Genomic DNA, 27,752 nt, shown 5'->3' with positions numbered 1-27,752 from the left:
AAATACCAAGACACTTCATTCAACTGAGGACATATGGAATTACACAGCCAAGGGCAAATAAAAAGCTGCATCGAGTCAAGATCCAAAACAATTCAAGGATAAAAGCAGAGAAACAAGAATTAAACATCTATAATCACTTTCCTTGTTTCTTATCTCCAGAAGCTATAAATGGCTTTTCTTGTAGTTTCAATGGGAGAAAATGGTGACCAAGTACACAGCATCCAATCATCCTTCATTGCTGTAATTCTGTGTACTCATTTCCAAACAACTTGACTTAGTTATCTAATGTGCTTTAAGATATCAGCTCTGATAATGGTCTAGACCAGTGCTTCTCAAACTTTGGCATGCATCGAATCACCTAGAGAGCTTTTGAAAAGAGATACCCAAGCCCTGCCCCAGAGACTCTGGGCTCCATTCCGCAGGTCTGGAGAGGGACCAAAGACTTTCTAACAAGCTTCCAAGTGCTACTGCTGCTGGCACCATACCTTTGGTAGTTAGAGCTGATCCAGAACAAATACTAATTTCTATCCACCCATGTGCCCAAAAAAGATAAACTGAGAGTGCAGAAAACATTTCTGTACTTTGCTCAATACTTTAAATAAGCTCTCAAAGTACCATTCTAATTATCTGGTAATCAAGAAAAGAATTCCTGAGAACAAACTAGTGGTCACCAATAGGGGAAGGGAAGGGGGAGGGGAAAAATAAGGATAGGAGATTAGGAGGTACAAACCACTATGCATAAAATAAATAAACTACAAGGATATATTGTACAGCACAGGGAATATAGCCAATATTTTATAATAACTATAAATGGAGTATAATCATTAAAAATTGTGAATCACTATGTTGTACACCTAAAGCTTACATAATATAAATCAACTATACCCCAATTAAAAAAAAAATCTGTTTTAAGACCTTTCATCTTTTATCTAGACTCCCTTATTGACTTAAGTTGACTACTGTTTCTCATCAGTAAATATCTTACTTTTATAGTCAATATTTAAAGGCACCATACTTCTTCAAGTTAATTTTTCAACTATTACAATTCTACTATGAACCAGTAAATGACTGCCACACACCATGTACTTTGGTGTATGAATTAATAACTGACCTCTTTCCTTATTCTATTTTGTATTGTGAGATAAAAGCAGTTTCCTTACTCTGTGTTCCAGCAGATTTCAAAAGAAACTATTAAGGCAAAATAATTATCTTTCTGCAAAATGCATACCAGCAAGTCGAGAGAGAAAAAACTGCTTCTCTAGTACTTGTTGCTTGATAAAAGTTCTACAGCTGATACGGTCATTCCCAGCTTAAACTGGCAATATAAAAACAAGATGGAGAAAGTCAAGTTTTCCATCCAAATCACTATGGGTTTTTCATTATTTTGTCTACACAATGTACACCCTGAGGACATCAGAGATGTCCATGGCAAACATCCAAATGCCTCAAGGGTTTTCCAAAGCACTAGTCACTTTCACTGGTGTTAGTAACAGTTACTGGCAAATTGATTAAAAAGTATTACATATTTGACCAATTTAAGATTGTCAATACCATGGATCATTTAGATGCTTGCTCCAACTGTTATCTAGTCTGTGTGTTTAGGACAGAAATAATATATTTTTCAGATATGCGACAACAAAACACACAGTTCAGGAACTAGAATGTGGTAGTTAATATAGGCTTTAGAATCAGACTGTCCTATTTCTGAATCCTAGCTCAGTCACTCCGTATATGTATGACCTCAGACAAGTTCCTTAATCTCTCTGTGCACAGAAGGATTCATGGTCCCTACCTGACAGGGATGCCATAAACACTAAGCGAGACTACACCAGGGACACGAGGAGGAGGAGCACAGGGACAGTGTTGGTTGGTGACTAGTATTGGTATCTTACAAAATGAAAGGAAAACATTCCCTGCAAATCCTCAACTTAGCATGTAACAGCTCCTGATCCATTTTCTAAATGTACATTAGTAGGAAATACACCAAAGCCCAGTCACACCTTCCAGCAGTACCCTGAAATGTAAATCTATCCACTATTCCAATTAGGAAGAAAAGAGTCACATTTACATTTGAAAACTAAAATAAAGAATCACTGTAGGGCTTCCCTGGTGGCGCAGTGGTTGAGAATCTGCCTGCCAATGCAGGGGACACGGGTTCGAGCCCTGGTCTGGGAAGATCCCACATGCTGCGGAGCAACTGGGCCCGTGAGCCACAACTACTGAGCCTGAGCGTCTGGAGCCTGCGCTCCGCAGCGGGAGAAGCCACGATGGTGAGAGGCCCGCGCACCGCGATGAAGAGTGGCCCCCACTTGCCACAACTAGAGAAAGCCCTCGCACAGAAGCGAAGACCCAACACAGCCAAAAATAAAAAAAAAATAAAAAAAATAAAGAATTACTGTAGCTAAATTCACCTTACATGTCCCCCAACTACACTTCCCTTCAAGATGTAACTTCAGTGCAGATTTCCCAAACAACCTCCTGGGAAGCCAGGAAAGGCTTGTCCACCAGCCTGTCCCCCAAACACACCAAGGACCCTAGCCCGCAAGAAGTACAAAAGTTTGTTTCTATTTACTTTAAAAAATGAGAACAAGACTCAGCTACACAACGTTTCTGGGTGCAGAGGCACTGCTCCAAGCACTTCAGAACCGATTACCCGAATCCCCTAGCACCCACGGGGACAGGAGGTGCCGTTCTCAGGACGGTGGCTCTGCCAGCATTTGTCTCCTGGGCGTTCCTGTGACTCTCTCTCAAGCAAGCAGAGGCATCTGCGCGTGGAGTTATTATTGCTCAGTCCCCCTGTACCAACACGGGAAGCGAGAGGAGGCATGACCATGGGTCAGTGGCTGCACATGAGGAGTCCCGAGTGCCTTACTTTCTGGAGAGCCACAATGGGGGCAGGCAAGGAGAGTGAGGCTCCAGTTCTGCTTTCCTGTATTTGTTTGCTATAAACACTTCATCTAGAAAGCATTCTATGATAAAAAGCTGAAAACCTCATTGTTCTAGTCCAACACCATGACTTTACATGAGTTAAACAGAGCACCAGGCACATGAGGGAACTTGGTAAGGCCCACAGCTGAGCCAGTGGGGCTTCCCACTCCAAGGCCAGCCTCTCCACCAGCCATTACTCCCACTCACCCCTCCAAGGACAACTATTAACACCTTTCATTTGTGAAATGTGGAGACTTTTGTTTCAGTTTTTTTCCATCCCACCCATCTTGAAATTTGCACTGAGATTAGAAAAAATAGGAAAATCATAACTTTTCTTCTCATTTCAACTTCTCTCTCCCTTTTAATATGTTCAAAACGTCTACTCTTTAAGTGAGACAAGCACATCTCATATTAAAGCACTAGATCAAGTTCCCTGCATCATGCAACATACAGGGTGAGAAACCCTTTTAGCTGTACACATACGAACTTCAAAAATTGAACAGGTAGGTATTCAAGCCTTGTGTTTCAGGGGAAAAAAGATGAACAGTTCTGGTTTTGCAAAGTTAATGTGTAATTTACTTTCATTTCCCACTGTATTTAAGTTTTTTTTCATTACCTTCTATTTGTGCCAAGAGGTGGTTTACCATTTATGGTAATGATATGATAATGAGTGGAGATATATTACATAAATTATCAGATTACTGAATATGGCAGAAGATGTGAAGGTGATGGGCAAATAAATGAAATTTGAGAAACGCTTTATCAAACCTCAGGACTTGCCTTATCTTCATATTTTTACTTTCCAAGTCATTTCTTAAACTGAATATCACAAATATTTACATTACATATACAAGTATTCATTTAAATAGAGGCATGTTTAATCACCAACGATTACTGAAAGGCACCTTTATTCATCCAGACCTTCCACGAAAGCCCAGAGGACTCACACTCTTTGACCACTACAGTACGGTGACCAAGAGGAGCAAACATTTCAATATAAGTAATTCAAAAATAATTGCTATAGGAAGAGTCTTAGGAGGTGCTAGGGTCAAGGAGAGTCTTCCATATTTAACAATCCATGATTAAGACTCATACAATCATAACTGATTTGTTGGAGAGGGTTCCATGGTGAAGTAGCCGTCACTACTGCACAGTAGTGGATACTGTGGATACTTGTAAAATCTATTAAATAAAATACAGTACCAGTGGACATTGTTATTTAAGATAGTATCTCAATTTTCTTTCTGGACTAACTACATGACACACAAAAGAAGATTTCAGGGAGGAAAAAAGTTGCTTCTATTCTCTAGTACCTATAGAATTTAGGATTTATAACACATTTGTCACTTAAAATTATCTTTCAACATACATATGCTCTCTCTAAATTACAAGCTCCTCATTCATTTGAAACTCCTCTAAAGGCGTGAGCGTGCCTGGCAGAGTGCTGGCCAGGCCCTCAAGGCGCAGGGATCAGGTAGCGCACCACCACTCGGCGTGCAGCAAGGCTGTGTGTGACGCTGGCTGCTCTGAGGCAAGACCTGCTCATACAGGGACAGGGCCTCACACAGATGACCTCACCTCTCATGTAACCAAAGACCACAATTTGCTATCTAAAAAGGCAAGTTTCAGGATTGCTTACTTGTGGGATGTCCGTTTCTTCATCATGCTTGCAGATACACCAGCATGGCCTAAAAGAGAAGTGAGTATGAGTCAACGAAAACTGAATAAAAAATAGTTCAAACTCAGGAAAAAGTTAACTTATGAAAAACTGCTATATAAAGTATGAAATTAAAATAAACCACAAGGGAATTCCCTGGTGGCCTATGGTTAGGACTCCGCGTTTTCACTGCCAAGGGTCCAGGTTCGATACCTGTTTGGGGAACTAGGATCCCACAAACCACGAGGCGTGGCCAAAAAAACCCACAAACAGCCAACGTGTAACAAAACCATTTGTTTACTTATCTTTTAAATAGGAGCTATAAGGGATTCTGGGATGATAAAATGACAGGGACAGCAGTTTATCTCCCTAAATCGGCCATAAAACACAAAACCAAAATCACATGGACAAAAACTACAACAAAAAATGACAATCCTAGTCATAAAGTACTAAAAGGTACAGAACTTGTCTTCCTGCCACAAACAACTACAACATGGGACAAGAGACATGACACACCTGGATCCAAACATCAGGACAACAGGCAGCAGAGGACTATGGAACCAGGGAGCAGAAAACCCACGCAGGGGCCCCCACACCAACCAAGTGCATCCCGACAACGACTTGTGGATGATGGTTCATGAAGGGGAGACCAAGAACACTGTGGTTCTGCTACACTGAGAGTCAGATGGGAGCTGCAGATCTGAGTGCTGGCAAGGAGAGAGATCTCAGAGGGCGCTCCAAACATCTGGAAGGGGAGGGGTGGTCTTAAGTCTGGCTAGATATTAACCTGCAAAGGCATGAGAGTTGTTCAAAGTCCATCTAGCCACCTCTTTGAACACACAGGGCAGTCAGTAAAAACCATAAAAAGATAATCCCTTAACCAGAAGGATGAAGTAGCCCTAAGAATAAAAGCTGCTATAGACCCATCCTAGCACCTGCTTGCCAAAACAAACTCCAATATTCATTAAAGGACATCAATAAAACCCAGTGCTCCACAACACACTTCAAATGTCCAACACCCCAACTAAAATTATTAGACCTGTGGAAAAGCGGCAGACTGTAACCCCATAACCAAGCGGGTTACTACCAAAACGATGTAATTAGCAGGCAAAGATGTTAAAAGAACTATTAACAACTATGCTCAAATAGCTAAAGGAAGACATAAACACTTAAAATAGAAAAATGGGGGTGGGGTGGGGAAAAGAGAATAAATAAATGAAACTGGTGAAAAATACATGATCCAAAATGAAAGAAAAAAAAAAATCACTGGATATGATTAATAGCAGATTAGATCCCACAGATAAAAAGACCAGTGAATGTGAGACATTACAGTACAACATATCTAAAATGGAACACAAAGGAAAAAACTGGGGGAAACAAACAGCCTCAGTGACTTGTAGGACAATATCAACTAGCCCAACATAAATGAAATGCACTCCATGAAAGAGAGGACCGAGGGGTGAAGGAAGAAAAAGTCTGACAAAAATAATGGCAGAAAGTTTTCCAAACGTGTAAGTACATAACCATGGAGCCAAAGTAAGATAAAGACAAAGGAAAAAACCACACCAAGGCACATCCTAATCAAATTTCTGAAAACCAATGACAAATAAAATATTTTAAGCAGACAAAGAATAAACACACCTTAAATTTAGGGAAACAGAAAATACTGGCTCCAGATTTGTTGTCAGAAACAATGTAAGCAGAAAACAGTGGAATAAATCTTTAAGGTGCTGCTAAGATAAACAAAATAACCTACTATAGGTAGCAAAAATCTTTCCAACCCCAACAATATTGATAATTTCATTAAACATAATCTAAGTGAATCAATTAAGAGACCATATAAAGAAGGAAGAGACGATTATTAACATCAGACAAAGTAACTTCAGGACAAAGTTATCAGGGATCAAAAAGGACATTCCGAAATGATGAAAGGATCAATCAAGAAGCCATACCAGGGAGTTCCCTGGTGGTCCAGTGGTTAGGACTCCAAGATCTCACTGCCGAGGGTCTGGGTTCAATCCCTGGTAGGGGAATGAAGACTCCACAAGCTGTGAGGGTGCGGCCAAAAAAACAAAACAAAACAAAAAAAGGGAAGCCATAACAATCTTAAATGTATATGAACCTAATTATAGAATACTGAAATATATGGACTTCCCTGGTGATGCAATGGTTAAGAATCCACCTGCCAATGCAGAGGTCACAGGTTCGATCCCTGGTCCGGGAAGATCCCACATGCCACGGAGCAACTAAGCTCATGTGCCACAAGTACTGAGCCTGTACTCTTGAGCCCACGTGCTGCAACTACTGAAGCCTGTGCACCTAGAGCCCGTGCTCCACAAGAGAAGCCACCATGAGAAGCCCGTGTACCACAACAAAGAGTATCCCCCACTCTCTGCAACTAGAGAAAGCCTGCGCACAGCAACGAAGACCTAACGTAGCCAAAAATAAATAAATAAATGAATAAAGGATACTGAAATATATAAAGCAAAAACTGACACAAGTGACAAGGAAAAGTGACATAATTATATTTAAAAATATGAACGCTTCTCAGTAATTAATATAACAAGTGGCTAGGAATATCAGAAAGAATATAAAAGACCTGAACATCACAAACAGCCAACTAGGCTTAGCTGACATTTACAGAACGCCAATCCAATACTGCCAAAATAAAGATCTTTTCTAAGTTCACATGGGACATTAACCCAGATACACCATATGCTACTCAGAATACAAACCCTCAATACACTTAAAATAACGTGAAATCATACAAAGTATGTCCTCTAACTATATCAGAATCAAGTCAGAAATAAATAACAAGGTATTTGGAAACACCCCAGTATTTGCAAATTAAACAACAATCTTCTAAAACTTCATGGTTCAAACACAAAATCACAATGAAAATTCAAATATTTTGAATAAAAATATGAAAATGAAAACAACCTATCAGTATCTGTGGAATGATGCAAAAGCATGCTTACTATATTGATCAAAATTCACGCTAAGTAACAAGATCCAACTGGGTGGAGGAAGAAGGCTTCTGGGTTTTCTGCAAAGTTCTCTCTCCTTGGCCTTACATTAAGACATGCAATTTTTAGACATAAATTTCTGTACTTACATAACATTTACAACTAAGACGTTAAATGAAAAAGGAGATATATGGTCAATTGGTCTGTGTAAGATTGTCCATTCTACTTCATAGATAAAAACAGCGAGACATTACCCCGATTGCTTAGACAGCCATTTTCCCCCACTTTCGCCTAGCGCGCTTATATACACTGCATGAAGTGGGCAGCTCATAGATGAAGATAAGATACAGACTGAACAGAGAGCAAATCTATCCAGAGCATCCCTGGAACATCCCTAGGCTTACAGTAGATGAGTATAACAATATAAAAAATGCAAAAGTAGACGTGAAAATACAGGATCCGATCAAGATCTACTGGAATTGTACCTGGTGTCAGGATCCCTTCCCTTCCCTTCCACACTAACTATACAAGGAAAGGGCAGCTGACGTTAGCATTTGGTACGCCCCCGGCCTAACACCCACGCCACTCCCTGAATCCTAGACACTTAACAGGCCCCAGACATCGCCACACTCCCCACAAAGCTGACTTTCCCATTTAGATGAGTACCATGACAAAAACAATCTTCTGATCACGCAAGAAAAGGTAAGTTGTTCGTAATTAATCCTTAATTCTTAAGTATGAATGGACAATGATCAATAGTCAAACAAAACAAAAAAACAAACAAAAAACCCAGTGGTATGAGAAAGATAAAAATAAGCATCACTGTTTGTAGTTCCAAGACCTACGAAGATTAAATAAAAGAACTGGTATCCTCAGGAAAACTGAAGATACTATAGTCATAAAATGGGAACAAGTGGCTATAAAAAGGGACAACAAGAGCTCTTGAAAATTAAAATAAATGAAGAGAGAGAACTTTCCATTTCCAGTCTGGCATGTTAGGAGCTTGGAAGTTATCACTCTGTCCTAACAAGGGCTGAACAAGCCGAAAAATCAACAACTCTTCTTAGATTGGTGAGAGAAGTGAGGTTACAAGGAATCACTGTCCCCAAAACTGGAGACACAGACAAGCAGATACAGAGAATCACAATTCATGGTAGCAGAATCCTCTGCAGGAACCAGTACCTGGGTAGGAAAACCTGAAAGGCAATTGACCAACTGCCAGAGGCTTGGTGTGGACAAGTCTGAAAAATAAAAACTCCAGGGGACCTAGTCATGGGAAGGAAGGGGCTCCACATTTTTGTAAGTTTTACCTCCAGAAGCACCATCAGGTTCTCACAGTGAAGAGCAGAGAAAAACCCCCGTTTGCTTTCAGCAGAGGGAAAGGGAGAAGTACCCCTTTTGAAATACACCCAAGTATTCTGTTCTTACCAAGGCCTGCCCTTGAGAGAAACTATTTTATTGGAGCCTTACTGTATCAGGGCCTAAGTGACCAGAGGGAAGGGAAATACCCAACTCCAACTCTCTAGCTGTCCCCTGGTGTGACAGGAGTTTCAAGGCTCAGCCCCCTAGCCGCCCTGTAGGACACAAGAGGGGAGGAAACTGAGAAGCACAAGTGAAGGTCACAGCCCGGTGAGGCAGACTCCCTGAAGACTAAAACCTCATCACAGAACTACATAGTGTATCTCTCCCTCCCACACCACACCACCATATCACTTAAGGCTCATTTACCAGAGCTCCTTTTACCCAGAATATCATGTCTGGCTTTCATCAAAAACTGTGAGGCACAGTTTGAAAAGACAGAGCAAATACCAGAATCAGACTCAGATATGGCAGTGATGCTGGAATTATCCAACTGAGAACTTAAAATAACTATGAATAACATGCCAAGGGCTCTGTGTGGCTGAACCACACTGACTCTTCTTTGTCAGCTCCATCTTAGGCCCACAGTCCCACCCCCTCCCCTTTCTGCGTGACTGAGCTTTAGCTTACTCACAAGAAATGCACCCAAAGCAGGTTAAGTTTCCTATCAACTTTTACCCTTGCCTTCACCTGATATGAAAACTGGGAGAATATCTTTTGCTGATGCAGATGGTTAGTGGACATGAGACCCCTGAGGCGGGGAGGAAAAACCCCAGTCCCATCTGTGTGGGTGTGCTTCTCCCTTAGTAATCAGATTCCATTTTTAGCTTTGGCTCCTTTAAATCCCCCTATACTCCTTTTGGTGGTATGGAGTGCAGCTGCAAACAGCTATGGATGGTTGTCCAGCTGATCCTGCCTGTGTATAAGTCACCCCACAATAAACTTCATAATTGCACTTTATGACTGCTTCACTTTTTAGTCTCAAAGACTAAAAAAATTAAAGAACCCTATAAATGGACAGATATTCTATGTTCATGGATAGGAAGAACCAACACTGTCAAGATGTCAGCTCTTCCCAACTTGATCTGTAGATTAAATGTAATCCCAATCAAAATCCTAGCAAGTTATTTTGTGGGTATCAACAAACCGACTCTAAAGTTTATATGGAGAGGCAAAAGACACAAATAGCCAACAGGATATCGAAGTAGAAAAACAAAATTGGAGGACTGACATTACCCGACTTCAAGACCTGCTATATAACTACACTAATCATATCAGTGTGGTATTGGTGAAAGAACAAAGAGATCAATGGAACAGAATAAAGAGCCCACAAATAGTCACCCATAAATACAGTTAACTGTTCTTTGACAAATGAGCAAAGGCAATACAATGGAGAAAAGACAGTGTTTTCAACAAATGGTGCTGGAACAACTGGACATCCACATGTAGAAAAATGAATTTAGACACAGATCTTATACCCACCACAAAAATGAACTCAAAACAGATCATAGGCCTAAATGTAAAACAAAAAACTATCAACTATAAAACTCCTAAAAGGCAACACAGGAGAAAATCTAGATAACCTCGGTTATGCTGAGAACCTTTTAGATACAATGCCAAAGGCACAATCCATGAAAGAAATAATTGATAAGTTGGACTTAATTAAACTTTAAATCTTTTGCTCTGTGAGAGACACTGTCAAGACGATAAGAAAATATTTGGGAAAGACATATCTGATAAAGTACTGTTATCCATAACATAAAGAGAACTTTTAAAATTCAGCAACAAGAAAACAAACTGATTCAACAACTTTTAAAAAATGAACCAAAAACCTTTACACTTCACCAAAGATACAGAGATGGCAAATAAATGTATGAAAAGATGGTCTATATTACATGTCATCAGGGAAATACAAACTCAAAACAATGAGATACCACTAACACACCTATCAGAATGGTGAAAATCCAAAATATGTATTGACAACACCAAATGCTGGAGAGGATGTGGAGCAACTGGAATTCCCATTCGTTGCTGGTGGGAATCCAAATCTGGAAGTTTCTCACAAAACTCTTACCATATGATCCAGCAATTATCCTCCCTGGCACTTATCCAAAAGGGGTGAAAACTTACATCCACATAAAAGCCTGCACATGGATGTTCATAGGAGCTTTATTCATAATTGCCAAAACTTGGAAGCAAGCAACAAGATGTCCTTCAGTAAGTGAACGGATAAACAATCGGTACTATATTCAGACAACAGAATATTATTCAGTACTGAAAAAAAAAGCTATCAAGCCATGAAAAGACATGAAGAAATTTTATGACTCCAACTATATGATATTCTGGGAAAGGCAAAACTATGGAGACAATAAAAGGTCAGTGGTTGCCAAGGGTTAAGGGGGAGGTAGGGATGAATAGTTGGAACACAGGATTTTTAGGGCAGTGAACCCATTCTGTATGATACTATAATGGTGGATTTGTGTCATTATGCATTTGTCAAGACCCACAGAACATACAACAGCAAGAGTGAACACCAAGGCAAACTACAGGCTTAGGATGATGCTGATGTGTCAATGTAGTACCTTCACTGTAACACACGTATAATTGAGTGTGGGATGCTGCTACTGGGGAACACTGGGGAGAGGTGGGGGGTACATGAGAAATCACTGTACCCTCTCTGCTCAATTTTGCTATAACTTAAAACTGCTCTACAAAAATAGTCTATTTTTTTTAATTCTTTAAAAAAAATAAAGAGGTACTAGACTTATTCTTTGACCATCAACACTGGGCTAGACAACAAGAGGTAAGTGATGCCTTCAAAACTGAGGTAAAATTATTTTGAATACAGAACTCGTAACCAGATAAATTACCAACTGGCATTTACAGTCATGCATGGGCTCAAAATTTAAACCTTAAACAAATCTCTCAAAATTATTGGAGGATACTCCAGAAATTGAGAGGAAAGCACTGTAAACACAGAGGATCTGAGAAACCATGTTAGAAGTTCAGCGCAGCTTCTGAGAAGTAGGCTAAGAGACCCATACAGATGGGAGCAAGAGACAAGGGACTCAAGGAAGATTTTCTCCAAGAAGTTGACTCCACACAATAGAGAGTATAAGATAAATTACTCATACCACAGACAAAAATTAATATCTCTGACATTAAAAGAGCTTCTGCAAGTAGAGAAGAAAAAAATGGGTGAGATAAGAACAGAAAAAGGCCAAAGAGGCATTTACAAGTAACACAAGACATGCAGCCTCACACATACAAGTACACTGAGATATCATTCCCACCCATCAGATGGACAAAAATCTACATTGCTGACAACATACAACGCTGGTGAGACTCTGTGAGAAACACTTACATATTACTTGCTGGTAGGAATGCAAAACGGTACAGAGCCCATTGAGGGGAATCTGGTGACATCTCACAGAATTACATACACATTTAAGATCTGATTCAGTTCTACCTCTAGAAATCTATCCTAATGGCACTGGCAAGACAAATGGACAAGACTCTTCATTGCAGTTATTATTTCTAATAGCAGAAGAGTAGAAACAACCTAAATGTCCAAATAACTGACTACTGAACAAACTAATTTGGTACATCCACGCAATGGAATACTGTTCAGTTGTAAAGAGTCATGAGCAATTTCTCTATATACTGCTAAGAAGAGGTCACCTACACATATTGTTAAGTGGAAAAAGCAAATAACAGAAGAGTAGGTAGGTGTGTATATATTCACTGGGCACCGATGTCAGTTAGTTGTCAATGGTGGGTTATATCACCCATCTGAGGATCACAGATTTTCCAGTGGAAAACAGAACAAGACCCTTTATTAGGTAGCTACATCTATTTGTTGATTGAAATGAGAAAAAAAGCCTAATTTACAAAATAAACTGTTCAATGACTCACCAAACCATTACTTAAAACTGTACTAAACCATGACAGGCAAGTAAAACTATATACACTCAAACTGTTGTAACAAGCTCATTCAGACACATGTTCCAAAATAACCAACTTTTGACTTAACTTTGCATGGACTCAAATGTTCCAAGGATAAAGACCAATGTCTGTTCCAGCAACTCATTTGGATTAAAAACACCAATCCCCCTACACACCACACTCATTGCCTCCAATCCTATTAACTCACTCATTCCTCCCCTGTGAGCACCTTTCTCTCTTGTGAAATTTCCCTGGGAGGCTGTCAAGGTGACAGTCTCCCTGTTGATCAGCAATTTTAATTAGCCTGGCTTTACATGACCAGCAGTGGTCTCTGGGGGTGCCACTTCAACAAATGGAAAAAGAGTATGACTTTATAACTTTAAGGGAGAAATCAGGAAATCTGAGAGGTGTTAAATACTCTCGTCATACAAGCAGGAAATCTGAAAATCCATCTCTGAAGAAAACATTCACAAGAGAAAACATTCACAAATAGAGACGAAAAGCAAAGAGAAACTAAGACATTCATAAGAGGCAGAGCTAATTCAAGAAAGGCTTTTTAAAAATGCAACTTACAGGGACTTCCCTGGTAGCACAGTGGTTAAGAATCCACCTGCCAATGCAGGGGACACAGGTTCGAGCCCCGGTCCAGGAAGATCCCACATGTCGTGGAGCAACTAAGCCCATGTGCCAAAACTACTGAGCCTGCGCTCTAGAGCCTGTGAGCCACAATTACTGAGCCCTCATGCCACAACTAGTGAAGCCCACGCACCTAGAGCCTGTGCTCCACAAGAGAAGCCACCGCAATGACAAGCCTACACAACGCAACGAAGAGTAGCCCCTGCTCGCCACAACTAGAGAAAGCCCGCATGCAGCAACGAAGACCCAATGCAGCCAAAAATAAATAAATAAAAATAAATAAATTACAAAAAATAAAAAATAAAAAAAAATAAGTTTCTAGAGAAGAGGGAAAATAACCACTGGACACATACAAAGGTTCAGAAATGAAAATGGCATACAACTTCCCCAAATAGCAACACTGGATCTCAAAGACAATGAATGGAGAAATGCCTGGAAAATTCTGAAAGAAAAAGTTATTTCCAACCTAGAATCTTCTCCCTGCCAAATATAAAGCATGAGAGTAGAATAACAACAATGTTGATACAAGGTCCAAAAAAACTTCCATCTTCTATGTGCATTTTTAAAAATTCTTATTAGAGACAATTTCAGGAAATCTGAGAAGTGGAAAGTAAAGAATATGAATGAATCACTATACATTCCACTTGCAGCTTTAACAATCAACTCATTCACTGCCTACTCTTGAAACTTTTGAAGACGTACATGCTTTACCTAGGCAAGAGTACACACTAAGAGACAAAATGCATGGGAACCAGGAGGAAAGGAGAATCTAACGTACAAAAGAGGAAAAAGAAATTCCAAGGATGACAATGTTGCATCAGGTCGAGAGAATAATCAACAGATTAGAAAAGGACAGAAGGCGCTAGGAAAAAATCCTCTAAGAAAAACACGGACAGATGGATTATCTATCACATTTGGCATGCAGGAAATTATACTGAGAGGAGTTTTCTAAAGCTGTTGGAGGGTTTAAGAGACTTCAACTTGCAAAGAAACTTAAACAAATAGAAAAAAACTAAAGCAATCACTAAACTCCAGGAAAAACATAATGTGCAAAAAAATAATCATACTGCATTACTTGACTCAAAAGTTCAGTACTTATGCAGTAATCATGATAGAAACAATAAGTACCATTTTAGCCAAAACTTAGAAGGTTAATAAAGAAGTAGTAAAACTGTCCCTGTTTGCAGATGACATGATGCTATACATAGAAAGTCCTAAAAGATGCTACCAGGAAACTACTAGAGCTCATCAATGAATTTGACAGTTGCTGGATACAAAATTAATATACAGAAATCATTTGTATTTGTATACACTGAAAACAAAATATCAGAAAGAGAAATTAAGGAAACAATCCCATTAACCACTGCATCAAAAAGAATGTATCTAGAAATAAACCTACCTAAGGAGGCAACAGACCTGCACTCCAAAGACCGTAAGACACTGATGAAAGAAATTGAAGACGAAAGATATACTGTGTTCTTGGAATGGAAGAATCAATATTGTTAAAATGACCATACTACCCAAGGCAATCTACAGATTCAATGCAATTCCTATCAAATTACCAATGGCATTTTTCACATAACTGCAACAAAAAATTTTATTTGTATGGAAACACAAAAGACTGCCAATAGCCAAAACAGTCTTGAGAAAGAAGAGCTGGAGGAATCATGCGCCCTGACTTCAGATTATACTACAAAGCTACAGTAATCAAAACAGTATGGTACTGGCACAAAAACAGACATAGAGATCAATGGAACACGATAAAAAGCCCAGAAATAAACCCGCACACTGATGGTCAATTAATCTACGACAAAGGAGGCAAGAATATACAATGGAAAAAAGACAGTCTCTTCAATAAGTAGTGCTGAGAAAACTGGACAGCTAAATGTAAAACAATGCAATTAGAATATTCTCTAACACCATATACAAAAATAAACTCAACTGGATTAAAGACCTAAATGTAAGACTGGATACTATAAAACTCCTAGAGGAAAAGAACACTCTTTGACATAAATCACAGCAATATTTTTTTGGATCTGTCTCTTACGGTAATGGAAATAAAAGCAAAAATAAACAAATGGGACCTAATTAAACTTAAAAGCTTTTGCATAGCAAAGGAAACCATAAACAAAATGAAAAAAGACAATCTACGGATTGGGAGAAAATATCTGCAAATGATGCTACTGACAAGGGATTAATTTTCAAAATATACAAATAGTTCATACAGCTTAATATCAAAAAAACCACCCAATCAAAAAATGGGCAGAAGACCTCAACAGACATTTCTCCAAAGACGGCATACAGATGGGCAACAGGCACATTAAAAGAGGCTCAACATGCATTAATTAGAGAAATGCAAATCAAAAGTACAATGAGGTATCACCTCACACCAGTCAGAATGGCTATCATCAAAAAGTCTACAAATAATAAATGCTGGAGAGGGTGTGGAGAAAAAGGAACCCTCCCTACACTGTTGGTGGGAACGTAAACTGGTACAGCCACTATGGAGAACAGTATAGAGGTTCCTTAAAAAACTAAAAACAGAGCTACCATATGATACTGCAACCCGTGCACCCCAATGTTTGTAGCAGCACTAATTATAATAGCCAAGACCTGGAAGTAACCTAAATGCCCGTCAACAGATGAATGGGTAAAGAAGATGTGGTACGTATATACAATGGAATATTACTCATCCATAAAAAAATAAATGAAATAATGCCATCTGCAGCTACATGGATGGACCTAGAGATTATCATACTAACTGAAGCAAAGACAAATATCATATGCTATCACTTATATGTGGAATCTAAAAAAATGACACAAATGAACTTACTTACAAAACAAAAATAGACTCACAGACATAGAAGACAAACTTACGGTTACCAAAGGAGACATAATGGGGGAGGGGGATAAATTAGGAGTTTGGGCTTAACATATACACACTATTATATATAAAATAGGTAAACAACAAGAACCTATTGTATAGCAGATGGAATGATACTCAGTATCTTTTTTAAAAAAATATCTTATTTATTTATCTATCTGTCTATCTGTCTGTCTGTCTACGCCAGGTCTTAGTTGCGGCAGTCGGGATCTTCGTTGCAGCATGCGGGATCTTTAGTTGTGTCAGGCGGGATCTTTTAGTTGTGTCATGCAAACTCTTAGTTGCAGCATGTGGGATCTAGTTCCCTGACCAGGGATCGAACCCAGGCCTCCTGCATTGGGTGAGTGGAGTCTTAGCCACTGGACCACCAGGGAAGTCCCAATATAATCAATATCTTGTTAATAACCTATAATGGAAAAGAAATCTGAAAAAGAATACATACATATGTACATGTATATACACACAACTGAATCTCTTTGTTGTATACCTGAAACTAACCCAACATTGTAAATTAACTTTACTTCAATAAAAAAATTAAATATTGACTTCATTATTTAAAAAAAAAAAAGGTTAATGGGAGAAAAAGATGTTATGTGAAAAAGCCATCATCCTCAACAGGTTTCAATACATATCTAAATTTGTCAGATCAAGAGAAATTTGTATACTCATTTACAAATTTTGAAGGTAAACATCAAAATAAATGGAGTGCCTACTTTTTGATATAAGTCTTCGGCACTACTTGACATTTCACCCATGAATTTTTATTGATTTGATAAAAATAAAAGCAAGGTTTTAAAAATATTTGAACATAGCAAAAATAGTTGTTAATCTGAGTATTAGGCACATGGATATCTATTACTACCATTCCCTGTACGTATCAGTATAATGTCATAAAAGGAGGAAATTTGCAACCTTTGGTAAACTAGTAAAAATGAAGGCTAACTCTAAAGGAAAAAAAAAATATGAAAAAAGTTTTACTGTATAAAAGGACTTGCTGCCCAACGTCATTAGGTATATATAAACTACCACTTTAGTAACCAATTAAATTCCAACATATTTATATAAATAAACCTAAGTTATTTTAAAAATAGAAATCTCTGGAACTTCCCTGGTGGCGCAGTGGTTAAGAATCCGCCTGCCAATGCAGGGGACATGGGTTCGAGCCCTGGTCCAGGAAGATCCCACATGCCGCAGAGCAACTAAGCCCATGTGCCACAACTACTGAGCCTGTGCTCTACAGGAGCCCGTGAGTCACAGCTACTGAGCCCACGTGCCACAACTACTGAAGCCTGCGCACCTAGAGCTCATGCTCCTCAACAAGAGAAGCCACCACAATGAGAAGCCTGCACCCCACAACGAAGAGTAGCCCCCGCTCGCCACAACTAGAGAGAGCCCGTGTGCAGCAACAAAGACCCAACGCAGCAAAAATTAATTAATTAATTAAAAAAAATAGAAATCCCTAATATGTTGAACTAGGTACATAAAGAGAATGTAAAAAATTCAATTTTCAAATTTTTATTCATCACTCACACCCTAATGTCAAACACTGTCGGGTATTAGGAGTTGCCCACTGTGGTGGTTTTAAAACATGACCACAATTCTCTGACACTTCTCCCATGGAGCAGAGTACGTGCCCACTCCCTTGAACCTGGGCAGACCTCTGAGACTGCTTCAATGAACAAAATGCAACAGAAGTGAACCTGTATGACTTCCAAGGCTCCAAGAGAAGAGACCATGCCACTGTGCCTGTTTCTCTTGGGATACTTGCTCTGGGAGCCTTCATGTAGTAAGTCCAGCTACACAATGGCCCACAGAGGAAGAGAAACATCCTAGGAGCCTTATCCACTGAAGGCCCCCACTTTAGCCTTTCAGAGGGCACCAGACTAAGGGCATAGCTGAGGCACCATACCAACTCTGGAATGCCTATTTGGGCTTCTTGCTGCATGAGAAAAAGAAACACCCTTTGTGTGTGAATTTTCTTTATTTGTAAATGGGCACATTTGTTACTGATACAGGGATTTAAAAGTAACAAAGCCTTTGTCTATGTTAACAGGAAAAATGATTAAGACTAGTTTATAAGTAATACTGATCAAGGCATTAGTAATCTCTCTAAAATAGAGTATAATACACAACAGTGAAAAACAATAAATGACCCCAGGATTTCGTATGTTAAAATATTCAACAATAGGCTGATTAGAATTTACAGAGTACCTACTTTGTCTTTAGCACTATGCCATATGCTCTAAAAAATATCAAAGAGTAAGAAAATGTAAGACAAAGTACTGGCTAGGATTAGACAATCTCTCCCTTAACAGTAACATCTCTTGGTTTAGCTCCTTCAATTACTTACACCATACTACACATCACTTTAATCAATTCTCTCTCCTAAGAATTTGACTAAATTAGTGAAGAAAATAGGAGTGCTGAATTTAGAATGGTGTGCATAAAAAGAACTTGAGGGTACGAATTACTATTTCAAATGACAGAAACATGGGGCGTTCACTGATCAACAAAAATTTGACAGCAATTTTTGCAACTAATGAGATAGAATAAACATTTCGTTATAAACAGTACGATCAACAAAAAAAAATGCTTTTTGCACAGCAGCTATAATGTGCCAGGCACCTACCTAAGCACCTGACACACATAAACACATTTATTCTTCATAATAACCCCAATAGATACATAACAGTCCCATTGTTTAGATGAGAAAAACCAAGGCTTAAGAAGATACAAAATGCACCAATGTTTATACAGCTAATAAAAGAGCAGGACAGAGCTGATGAGCCCAGTTGGAATTTAAATAGTAACCTCTCAGGTGACTTACACTTCAGTCAGTTGCCACTACTGCAAGTTAATCTTACTGACAAATATTTAACAGTTAAATCAATATTATCTTTACAAGAGAGGAACTAAAATCAAAGAGAAAAGAGAAACTTAAAAATCTTAATCCCTGTGGCTCTTCTACAAAGGAATTCCAAACACTACAGTTAATAAATAAATTCTAAATCACATAGCAACCACTTGTATGATTAATAGTAATTTTCCTAGCAGAATTCTCAGATTCATTTATCAAAGAACCTTAATATGTTATGACAGGTTTTTTCCAATATTCAAATGTATTTCTGGAATGGAGAAAAACATAAATCTTAAAGAAAATACTACTTACCTATTTTATTTTGTAGCCTATAAGATTTTTACCTTTGCTTTTAGGGTGGACAAAAATCATGCAAAGTCTAAACTTCTAGTATCGGCTGTGTGCCACAAAAATAAGAATTAATTTCTATTAAATATTCATTTCATTTCCATACATTTCATTCCAGTAAAGTTCTTTCATATAAATACACAAAAAACTGAGCTTACCTTTTTCCCTATAAATATCCTAAATCTCACTAAATCTAATACTCAGCTAGTCATCTCACTTTCACATCTTCTTTCAAAAACAAATGATAAATCCTTTGTTTACTATAATCCTATAAGTATTTACAATTCACTTGCTGTATTTACTGGACATCTATAACTTACTGCAAGAGACCACAGGAAAAAAAAAATTAATATGATCCCTACCTTTCCAAAACCTAAACCTGTTTCTTTCACATGTGTATGTGTTTAAAATACTGGAAATCACAAAGCTTTAGGAATAGCAAACCACTAGGAATTACATGAGAGCATTTCTCATTTTTACAACTGTTTTAAATTTATTGTACTAAAGTGTAGAACTGCACTGCCTACCTGCATCAGCTCTGGACCGCTGGCCAGGTGTCTTCCCGAATGGGGTCTTCATTCATCTGTATTTAAGTGAGCAGCAGAGCTGCTGGACTAGGGTGAAAATTCAGTATGCTCCAATTTGAAACTTTTCACAGAATTTCAATGTTCTTGTTAATCCATCATCCCAAGCGCCTTTTTTTTAATAAGTTCAGCAAAAATACGTGAAATCCTAAGTACTCTGTAAGACAGTGAAATAATAGTTCATTCATTACTAGAGCATCACAAAAGCAAACTACTCCGAGTAAGCCATCAAACATGACAAATTTTAAACGTAACATCAGCTAAAATACACCTTTGCTGGGAAGCGATTAACTTTATTTCCTCAGAACTCAGTGCCAAGGACAACACAGAGGAGCAGGAGAAAAGGAGGTACTAGACCCCTCAACAAGGAAAAGTGCAGTTCCTCACGGGTCAACTGAACATAATACAGCATCTGGCTTCCCCCATTGTATCCCAACCCATTTTGCTGGCAGCCAATCCATTTTGCTGGCAGAAGTCAGAAAAGGGTAGACACTGGCATGTCAGAAAAGATTTAGACTGGCAGGGCCCATATTCTTGATGGGACACAAAAAGACCCAGCAAGGCACTGGAGCGGGCAACAGAGGTGTGGCAGGTGCATGGTGGAACAACAGCTGGAGGGTGAGGCAGCACTGGAAACTACTTCAAGTCTGAGCCACAGCTAGAGGTGTGGTCAGTAAACCAGCAGCTTTGGGCAAAAGAAGGGATTGCAGCCAATAAGACTTCGCAGTTCCCTTTCTGCTCCCAAGCTTCGGGAAACCAGAGTGGAAGATGCAATAACTCTGGAGGAGCCTCAAAGAAATTTCCACACCCATGCAAAAAAGTTAAGTCAGTTTATCATTTAAATGAAATTTGGGTCCAGTTTACAGTCCACGTAGTAAAACATATATGGAAACGTATTCTCATAAAACACAAAAATATCCACCACAAATTTCACTGAACCACATGACTACGTTCAGTTCTCGTTATTAGTCATCATGTCTACATCGTACAGCCATGCATTCACAGGTTTAAGAATTGAAGAGAAAGCATTTTCTAGAGACTAAAATTCAACACAATAGTTAAAATAATTAAAAAGCCTAAATAACAAGGGAGAGAGGAATCATTTCAACTGGTAAAAATTCTTAACTATATAAAACTTCAAGGGAAATTTAAAAACAAATGGCTTTTATAATTCATTTAATGAATATTCAGAATGCCTACTGTTTGAAGCTTAGGTAGGAGGAGACAGACAGTACACAAATAAGTAAGGAAAAGAGACAGTATTTCAAGTGGCAATAAGTTATACAGGCATGCCTCAGAGATATTGAGGGTTCAGTTCCAGACCACCACAATAAAGCAAATATTGCAATAAAGTGAGTCACACTAATTTTTCGGTTTCCAATGCATATAAAAGTTATGTTCATATTATACTGTAGTCTATTAAGTTTGCAGTAGCATTATACCTGAAGGAAACTATGTACATACCTTGATTTAGAAATACTTTATTGCTAAAGATGCTAACCATCATCTGCCAATGCCAGGTTGCCACAAACCTTCAATAAAACAAGGTACGCCTGTACAGAAAAAACATGGAAGCAGCACCTTTTCCGAAGGTGACTTTTCCCATGCAAGGTTCCTGTGCTCTTCCTAGGAGCTACAACCAGCCTGCCTCCCCACCCACTGAGCTAAGGAAACGAAGTCTAGGCTGTCATGACAACAAAGTCTAGGCTGTCATGACAACAAAGAAGTACACTCGTCCTTCCCAAGGCCACCCAACAGATATGTAAGCCTCGCATCAGTCTACCTCTTTCAGCACCAGAAATCTCAGCTTCCCCATTCAATTCTTCCAACTCTGATGTATCTTTCCCTACTGGAACCCTACAGCCCTCTTCCCCCATCTGCCCAAACCTCTCTGCTGCCTTCTGAAAGGCAGTCTGTCTGTAGCAAAAGTCTATCTAGGGTCCCCTCCATCCAGCAGCTCTCTCCAAAGTGGTTGTTTGTGTTCCCCAAACAACCTTACTTACACAATTTCTCCTACCCCAACACCCCAACGTGGAGGCAAGTGCCATAGCACTAGTAGTAACAGGCCCCCCTTTGCATTGCAGTCATCTACCTATTAATCCTCTAGTCATCTGCACACACTCTTGAAGATCTTGTTTTCCATCACATTCTTGGCAACATATGATCCTTTGAACAACGTGCCCCCTTGGTTCTCTGACATCCTCACTTCAAACTACCTACCCAACTCCAGCCAACTATCTCCATAGCCACAACCTCAACCTTCTCGTCACCAATGACTACAATACCTCTGGAATCTTTGTTTCAAGCATCTCACACACAAAACCACCTCTGATCATTCCACTTTTCCTACACCAGCAGTCCCACTCCAACAAGTCTGATGCAACCACTACCTCCAAACTACAGCTTGACCTTTATCTTCCTTGGGGACTAACTTCCCTCATTACTCAGCTTAGATTCCACAGATGGTCAACCACTATAGTGACTCCCTTGCTTTTCTCTTCCTGTCACTTTCTGGCAAAACCCTAACCCAACTCCTTACCTACTGCACCCACAACTTCAGCCATTAAATGGGGCTGAAAAACTTCAGCTTTATAATCTCATATCTCAAGTGGGCATTTGACAATACCAAGCCCACCCTCAGCAGATACGGTTCCTTTCTGCTAGTTAGACAGAAGCAAACAAAAGAGAACTACTCATCTTCCCACCACCAAATTCACCAGCTGGTTGGTAGCCTCCGCTACTATAATAACAGATAAACTGTGTTTAAATTCAACCCTTTCATGTGTTTTATCAATCCCATCTCTATCTTCTCTATCAATTTCTGTTCTCATCAGTATACAATAATAATGCAGTATTTCCCAATTTTAAAAACATCCCATGACTCTGCTCCTTTTCTCTGACACTCTTTACAAAGCTCCTTCAAAGACTGAAGAATATTTTAATCTACACAAGTATCAACGTTTCTTAACTTAATAAATCAACTTGGTTCTATAACATGAAAATTTTAGCTTACTGATGGTCTAAAGAGTATGCACTCTTCTTACTAGCAGATTTAAGCTTACCTTGGTATGATTTTCTACTGCTTACCACTTCATTAAAATTTTCAGGTTGAACTTGTTATAATACTTGTAAAAAGTATAAGACACAGATTGAAAAAAAGAGTTGCATAAGAGAAGGATATAGGAGCTTTTTGAATAATATAAGAAAACAAAATTCCAGATAAAAGTCCTTCCCCATTTTTGAGTTGCAATTACTATTCCAACTGCTTGATCTTATCTTAAATCCTGAGACAGCACAATCTCATTTCTAAGATAGCAGGAGTCATAATTTTTTTCAAATATTACACAAAATGTTGTCAAATGGAGCTTAAATTGAAGCCAATAAAAAAGATAGTTCTGTATTCAGGACTAAACCCAACAGATTGCTAACACCATTCAGTGAAAGGCTGTTAAAGAATAATGTTGCACAGTACCAAAGAATCACCCCAAATTACCTGTTGATTATAAATGCTTCTTGACAATGGAGGGATCAAACAATTCAACACCACTAATTGTGAGCCAACCACATTTTAGAGGCTTCCAGATGTGATGTGATGCAAAGTACATCATATCATTATAAAACATTCTTGCCAAAAATGCTTTATCTAAATCTACTTGAGCCTCTAGACCTAATTCCCAGTTTTTAAGAAATACAGGTGATACAAGAGAATGTGAGAAGTTTCTACAAGACAAATGGAATATACTCTTTAAAAGGTCAATGTCATAAGAAAAAAAGGTAGACATACTGCTCTAGATTAAAAGAGACTAAAAGCAGACAGCAAGCAAACCCTGAATGAATGGTTTGGAGGAGAAAAAGCTATAGAAGACATTGAAGTCTGGGGAAATTTAAATAGGGTCTATATAGTAGATGACACATTATGGAATTATCATTAACCTTTAAAAGCACAATAATGACACTATAGTTATACATGAGAATATATTTATTCTTAGGAAATACATGCTGAAATTTCTACAGGTAGGCTGAATTAATGTCTGCAAGTGAATTTCAAATAGTTCATGGAAAGAAAGTGATACATACACAAACAAAAAAGTGAAAATGACAAAATATTAATTTTTGAATCTATACAAAGAACATACTAATGTTATTCTCTGAACTTTTATTTCAATTTAAAATTTTTCATAAAGAAAGTTGGGGAAAAGAAGATCCTGGATTTATTTCCCTTTGCTATAAGTCCATCTGTATTAAATATAATCAACTATCCAAGCATGCAATTTGGCTAAACAATCTTTAAAACATGTCATGAATTTAGTTTTGAAACTCAAAATATTTCTATAACCATCTCAAAGGGGATCACAAGATTCTCACAATTTCACAAACAAGTGTCCCCAAGCACATGCTGTGTGTCACACACTGCTATACATGCATCAACTCAGACTCTACACAACCACCATAAGGCACACACTATACCTGTTCCATTTTGGAAATTAAAATCCTATGGCACCGGGACTTCCCTGGTGGCGCAGTGGTTAAGAATCCACCTGCCAATGAAGGGGACACGGGTTCGAGCCCTGGTCCGGGAAGATCCCACATACCGTGGAGCAACTAAGCCCGTGAGTCACAACTAATGAGCCTGCGCTCTAGAGCCCGCGAGCCACAACTACTGAGCCCGTGTACCACAACTGCTGAAGCCCACGCACCTAGAGCCCGTGCTCCGTAACAAGAGAAGCTACCACAACGAGAAGCCCGCACACCACAACAAAGAGTAGCCCTGGCTCACCGCAACTAGAGAAAGCCCATGTGCAGCAATGAAGACCCAATGCAGCCAAATATAAATAAATTTACATATAAAAAAAACCCCTACAGCACCTTTGTTATACAGCAGAAACTAACACAACATTGTGAAGCAATTATATTCCAATAAAGATGTTAAAAAAATAAATAATAAAAAATAAAAACCTACTGCACCGAAATTAAAACGCACGTGGGCATATAGACTGCAAGTAGCATAGCTGAGATAAATTTCTTATTTTAAAAATAGACACAGGGACTTCCCTGGTGGTCCAGTGGTTAAAACTCTGTGCTTCCACTGCAGGGGGCATAAGTTCGATCCCTGGGGGGAACTAAGATCCCACATGCATGCCGCAACTAAGAGCTGGAGCAGCCTAAATAAATAAATAAATAAATAAATATTAAAAAAAAAAAAAGTTACATATCAAAATATTTGCTGCCAGCTGCTATCACCAAACAGTGTTATTTATAAAAAGAAAATAAATTTATAAAACTGCTTAAGCAGAAGTGCCATGTTCCAAAGAAGTCTCAGCACTAGTGGAAAAGTACAAACGGCTAAACACATCAAGTGTTAAGCTGAAGTTTGGGCTGCCAACAAGTGTCTTAAAGTTGTCACAAAGGGTTCAAAGTGTGGGGAGGAATATATGTTATCACAAATATTTATGTGAAAAACGACATATGGCTAAAATCTGAAAAGGACCTGAATATTAAACAAGAAATAATTTTCTTAATTTCTTAATTATGATATTGTAGTTACAAAGAAAAAGTCCTCATTTTTAAAAGTATCATGATGTCTGCAATTTACTGCAACTTTCAAATGGCTTAACAACAAAAAATGTGAGTATAACAAAATGTCAGCAAATGAATCTCAATGGAAAACATACAGGTATAACTCATCTATAGGTTTAACTTTTCAATGTATAGCAAGTTTCATTTAAAAAGTTTGGGGAAAACAGCAGAGAGAGAAGAACAGCAAAATTTGGAATTGGTGGCAACAACACAGATTTACTGTAGGTACTCAAAAGTCTGTAGCTTATGTCCTAAGATGTGATTTTTAAAAATAGATTAAGAAAAAGTGGTAGGGTTTCCCTGGTGGTGCAATGGTTAAGAATCTGCCTGCCAATGCAGGGGACACGGGTTCAAGCCCTCGTCTGGGAAGATCCCACATGCCGCGGAGCAACTAAGCCCACGTGCCACAACTACTGAGCCTGTGCTCTGGAACCCGTGAGCCACAACTACTGAGCCCGTGTGCCACAACTACTGAAGCCCGCGCGCCTAGACCCTGTGCTCCACAACAAGATAAGCCAGTGCAACGAGAAGCCCACGTACCGCAACCAACAGTAGCCCCCACTCGCCACAACTAGAGAAAGCCCGCATGCAGCAACGAAGACCTAATGCAGCCAAAAATAAATAAATAAAATAAATTTTTAAAAAAATTATTTAAAAAAAAAGGTGGCAAAATATTTGCAATTCCTGAATCTGGATGGTGAGTATACAAACGTTCGACTGTGTTTCAACTTTTTTATATGCTTGAAAATATTCACAATAAAATGTTGAGAGGAAAAAGGGTCAATAGTTTTAGATTATATAAATCTGGAAAGAAAAAACATTGTATTACAACTCAGAACCTTCCTAAGTACCCAAAAGAATTCACCAGAAAGTCCAGTCACAAATGTTTCAATGGATGGCATGTAGAAACAGTGCTCCAGAGGTTTCCAGCGTAGGCTGTCCCTTTGGCTAAAACCTCAAGATTAAAACGAAGGGCTGTTTGAACACAGCATTGTTAATTATCCAGTGTTTGGCTGTAGTACATACCAAGTGTATATCTGAAGGCCTTCAGGGCCCCAAACTCTCATATCAATATAAACAAATTATTAAACAGCCTAAATCATGAGACATCTAACCACCAAGTTCTAATATAGGAGTTCTTAAGGATGGACAAAATTCACAAGTATCATGAATTTGGATGAGGGAAAAATTCTATCTTCATTTTCCTAACTTTCACCTGAATTATATAGCAAGCACTTCCTTCCATCATGAGCATATGAAACCACATGATTTTACCAGTATCCCTGACTTTCTCAACAATAGAAATCACAGATCTTTCCACCCCACTGCATTTATTACAGATCTCAAAACAGCTTTTAAGCTCATCAATTACTTCGTTGTTTTTTTTTTTTTTTTGGCTGCATTGAGTCTTTGTGGCTGCATGTGGGCTTTTCTCTGGTTGCAGCAAGCGGGGGTTACTCTTCCTTGAGGTGCGCGGGCTTCTCATTGCGGTGGCTTCTCTTATTGTGGAGCACGGGCTCTAGGCGCGCGGGCTTCAGTAGTTGTGGCTCGTGGGCTCTAGAGCGCAGGCTCAGTAGTTGTGGCGCACAGGCTTAGTTGCTCCACGGTATGTGGGATCTTCCCAGACCAGGGATTGAACCCATGTCCCCTGCATTGGCAGGTGGATTCTTAACCACTGCGCCACCAGGGAAGCCCTCATCAACTACTTCTAAATTAAGTTATGAGGCCTGCCACAGAACAAGACACGGCCCGGAGTGGATGAGCCATCAGGGCATTAGTCATCAAACTGTGACAACAGAATTGGTGACTGTTGTAAAACAAAGAGTTTGGTTGGACCTTGCCCCCCCCACCCCCCCCACCCCGTTCCTGGGAAGTACCTTCTAAATCACTGGAATGTCCTAAATGACAGGAGTGTTTGTGATTTATGGTGGGCCCCTAGATAGTTTGTGCTAACAAGATGACTCAGAATGGGGCTGGCCACACCAAAAAGACCAACGGGATTAGAGGATTG

The 27,752-nt window shown here is 39.0% G+C and overlaps 1 protein-coding gene across 1 annotated transcript in view; it reads right to left on the bottom strand.

Annotated features, from left to right (window-relative positions):
• SPIN1 (spindlin 1) overlaps positions 1-27,752 on the bottom strand; it is a 65,533-nt gene that overhangs the window by 22,616 nt on the left and 15,165 nt on the right. Inside the window, exons 2-3 of the mRNA XM_082403415.1 lie at positions 20,108-20,321; positions 4,568-4,616 (exon numbers count right to left, since the gene is read on the bottom strand). Of these exons, the coding sequence (XP_082259541.1) occupies positions 4,568-4,616; positions 20,108-20,159 (101 nt within the window). The 5' untranslated portion in view covers positions 20,160-20,321. The remainder of the gene's footprint in view (positions 1-4,567; positions 4,617-20,107; positions 20,322-27,752) is intronic.

This window comes from Balaenoptera borealis (assembly GCF_965194805.1).
Source record: "Balaenoptera borealis genome assembly, chromosome: 8".
Classification (NCBI taxonomy): Eukaryota; Metazoa; Chordata; class Mammalia; order Artiodactyla; family Balaenopteridae; genus Balaenoptera; species Balaenoptera borealis.
Note: the sequence above shows the minus strand (reverse complement) of the source record. Positions and strands in the feature narration are given on the sequence as shown.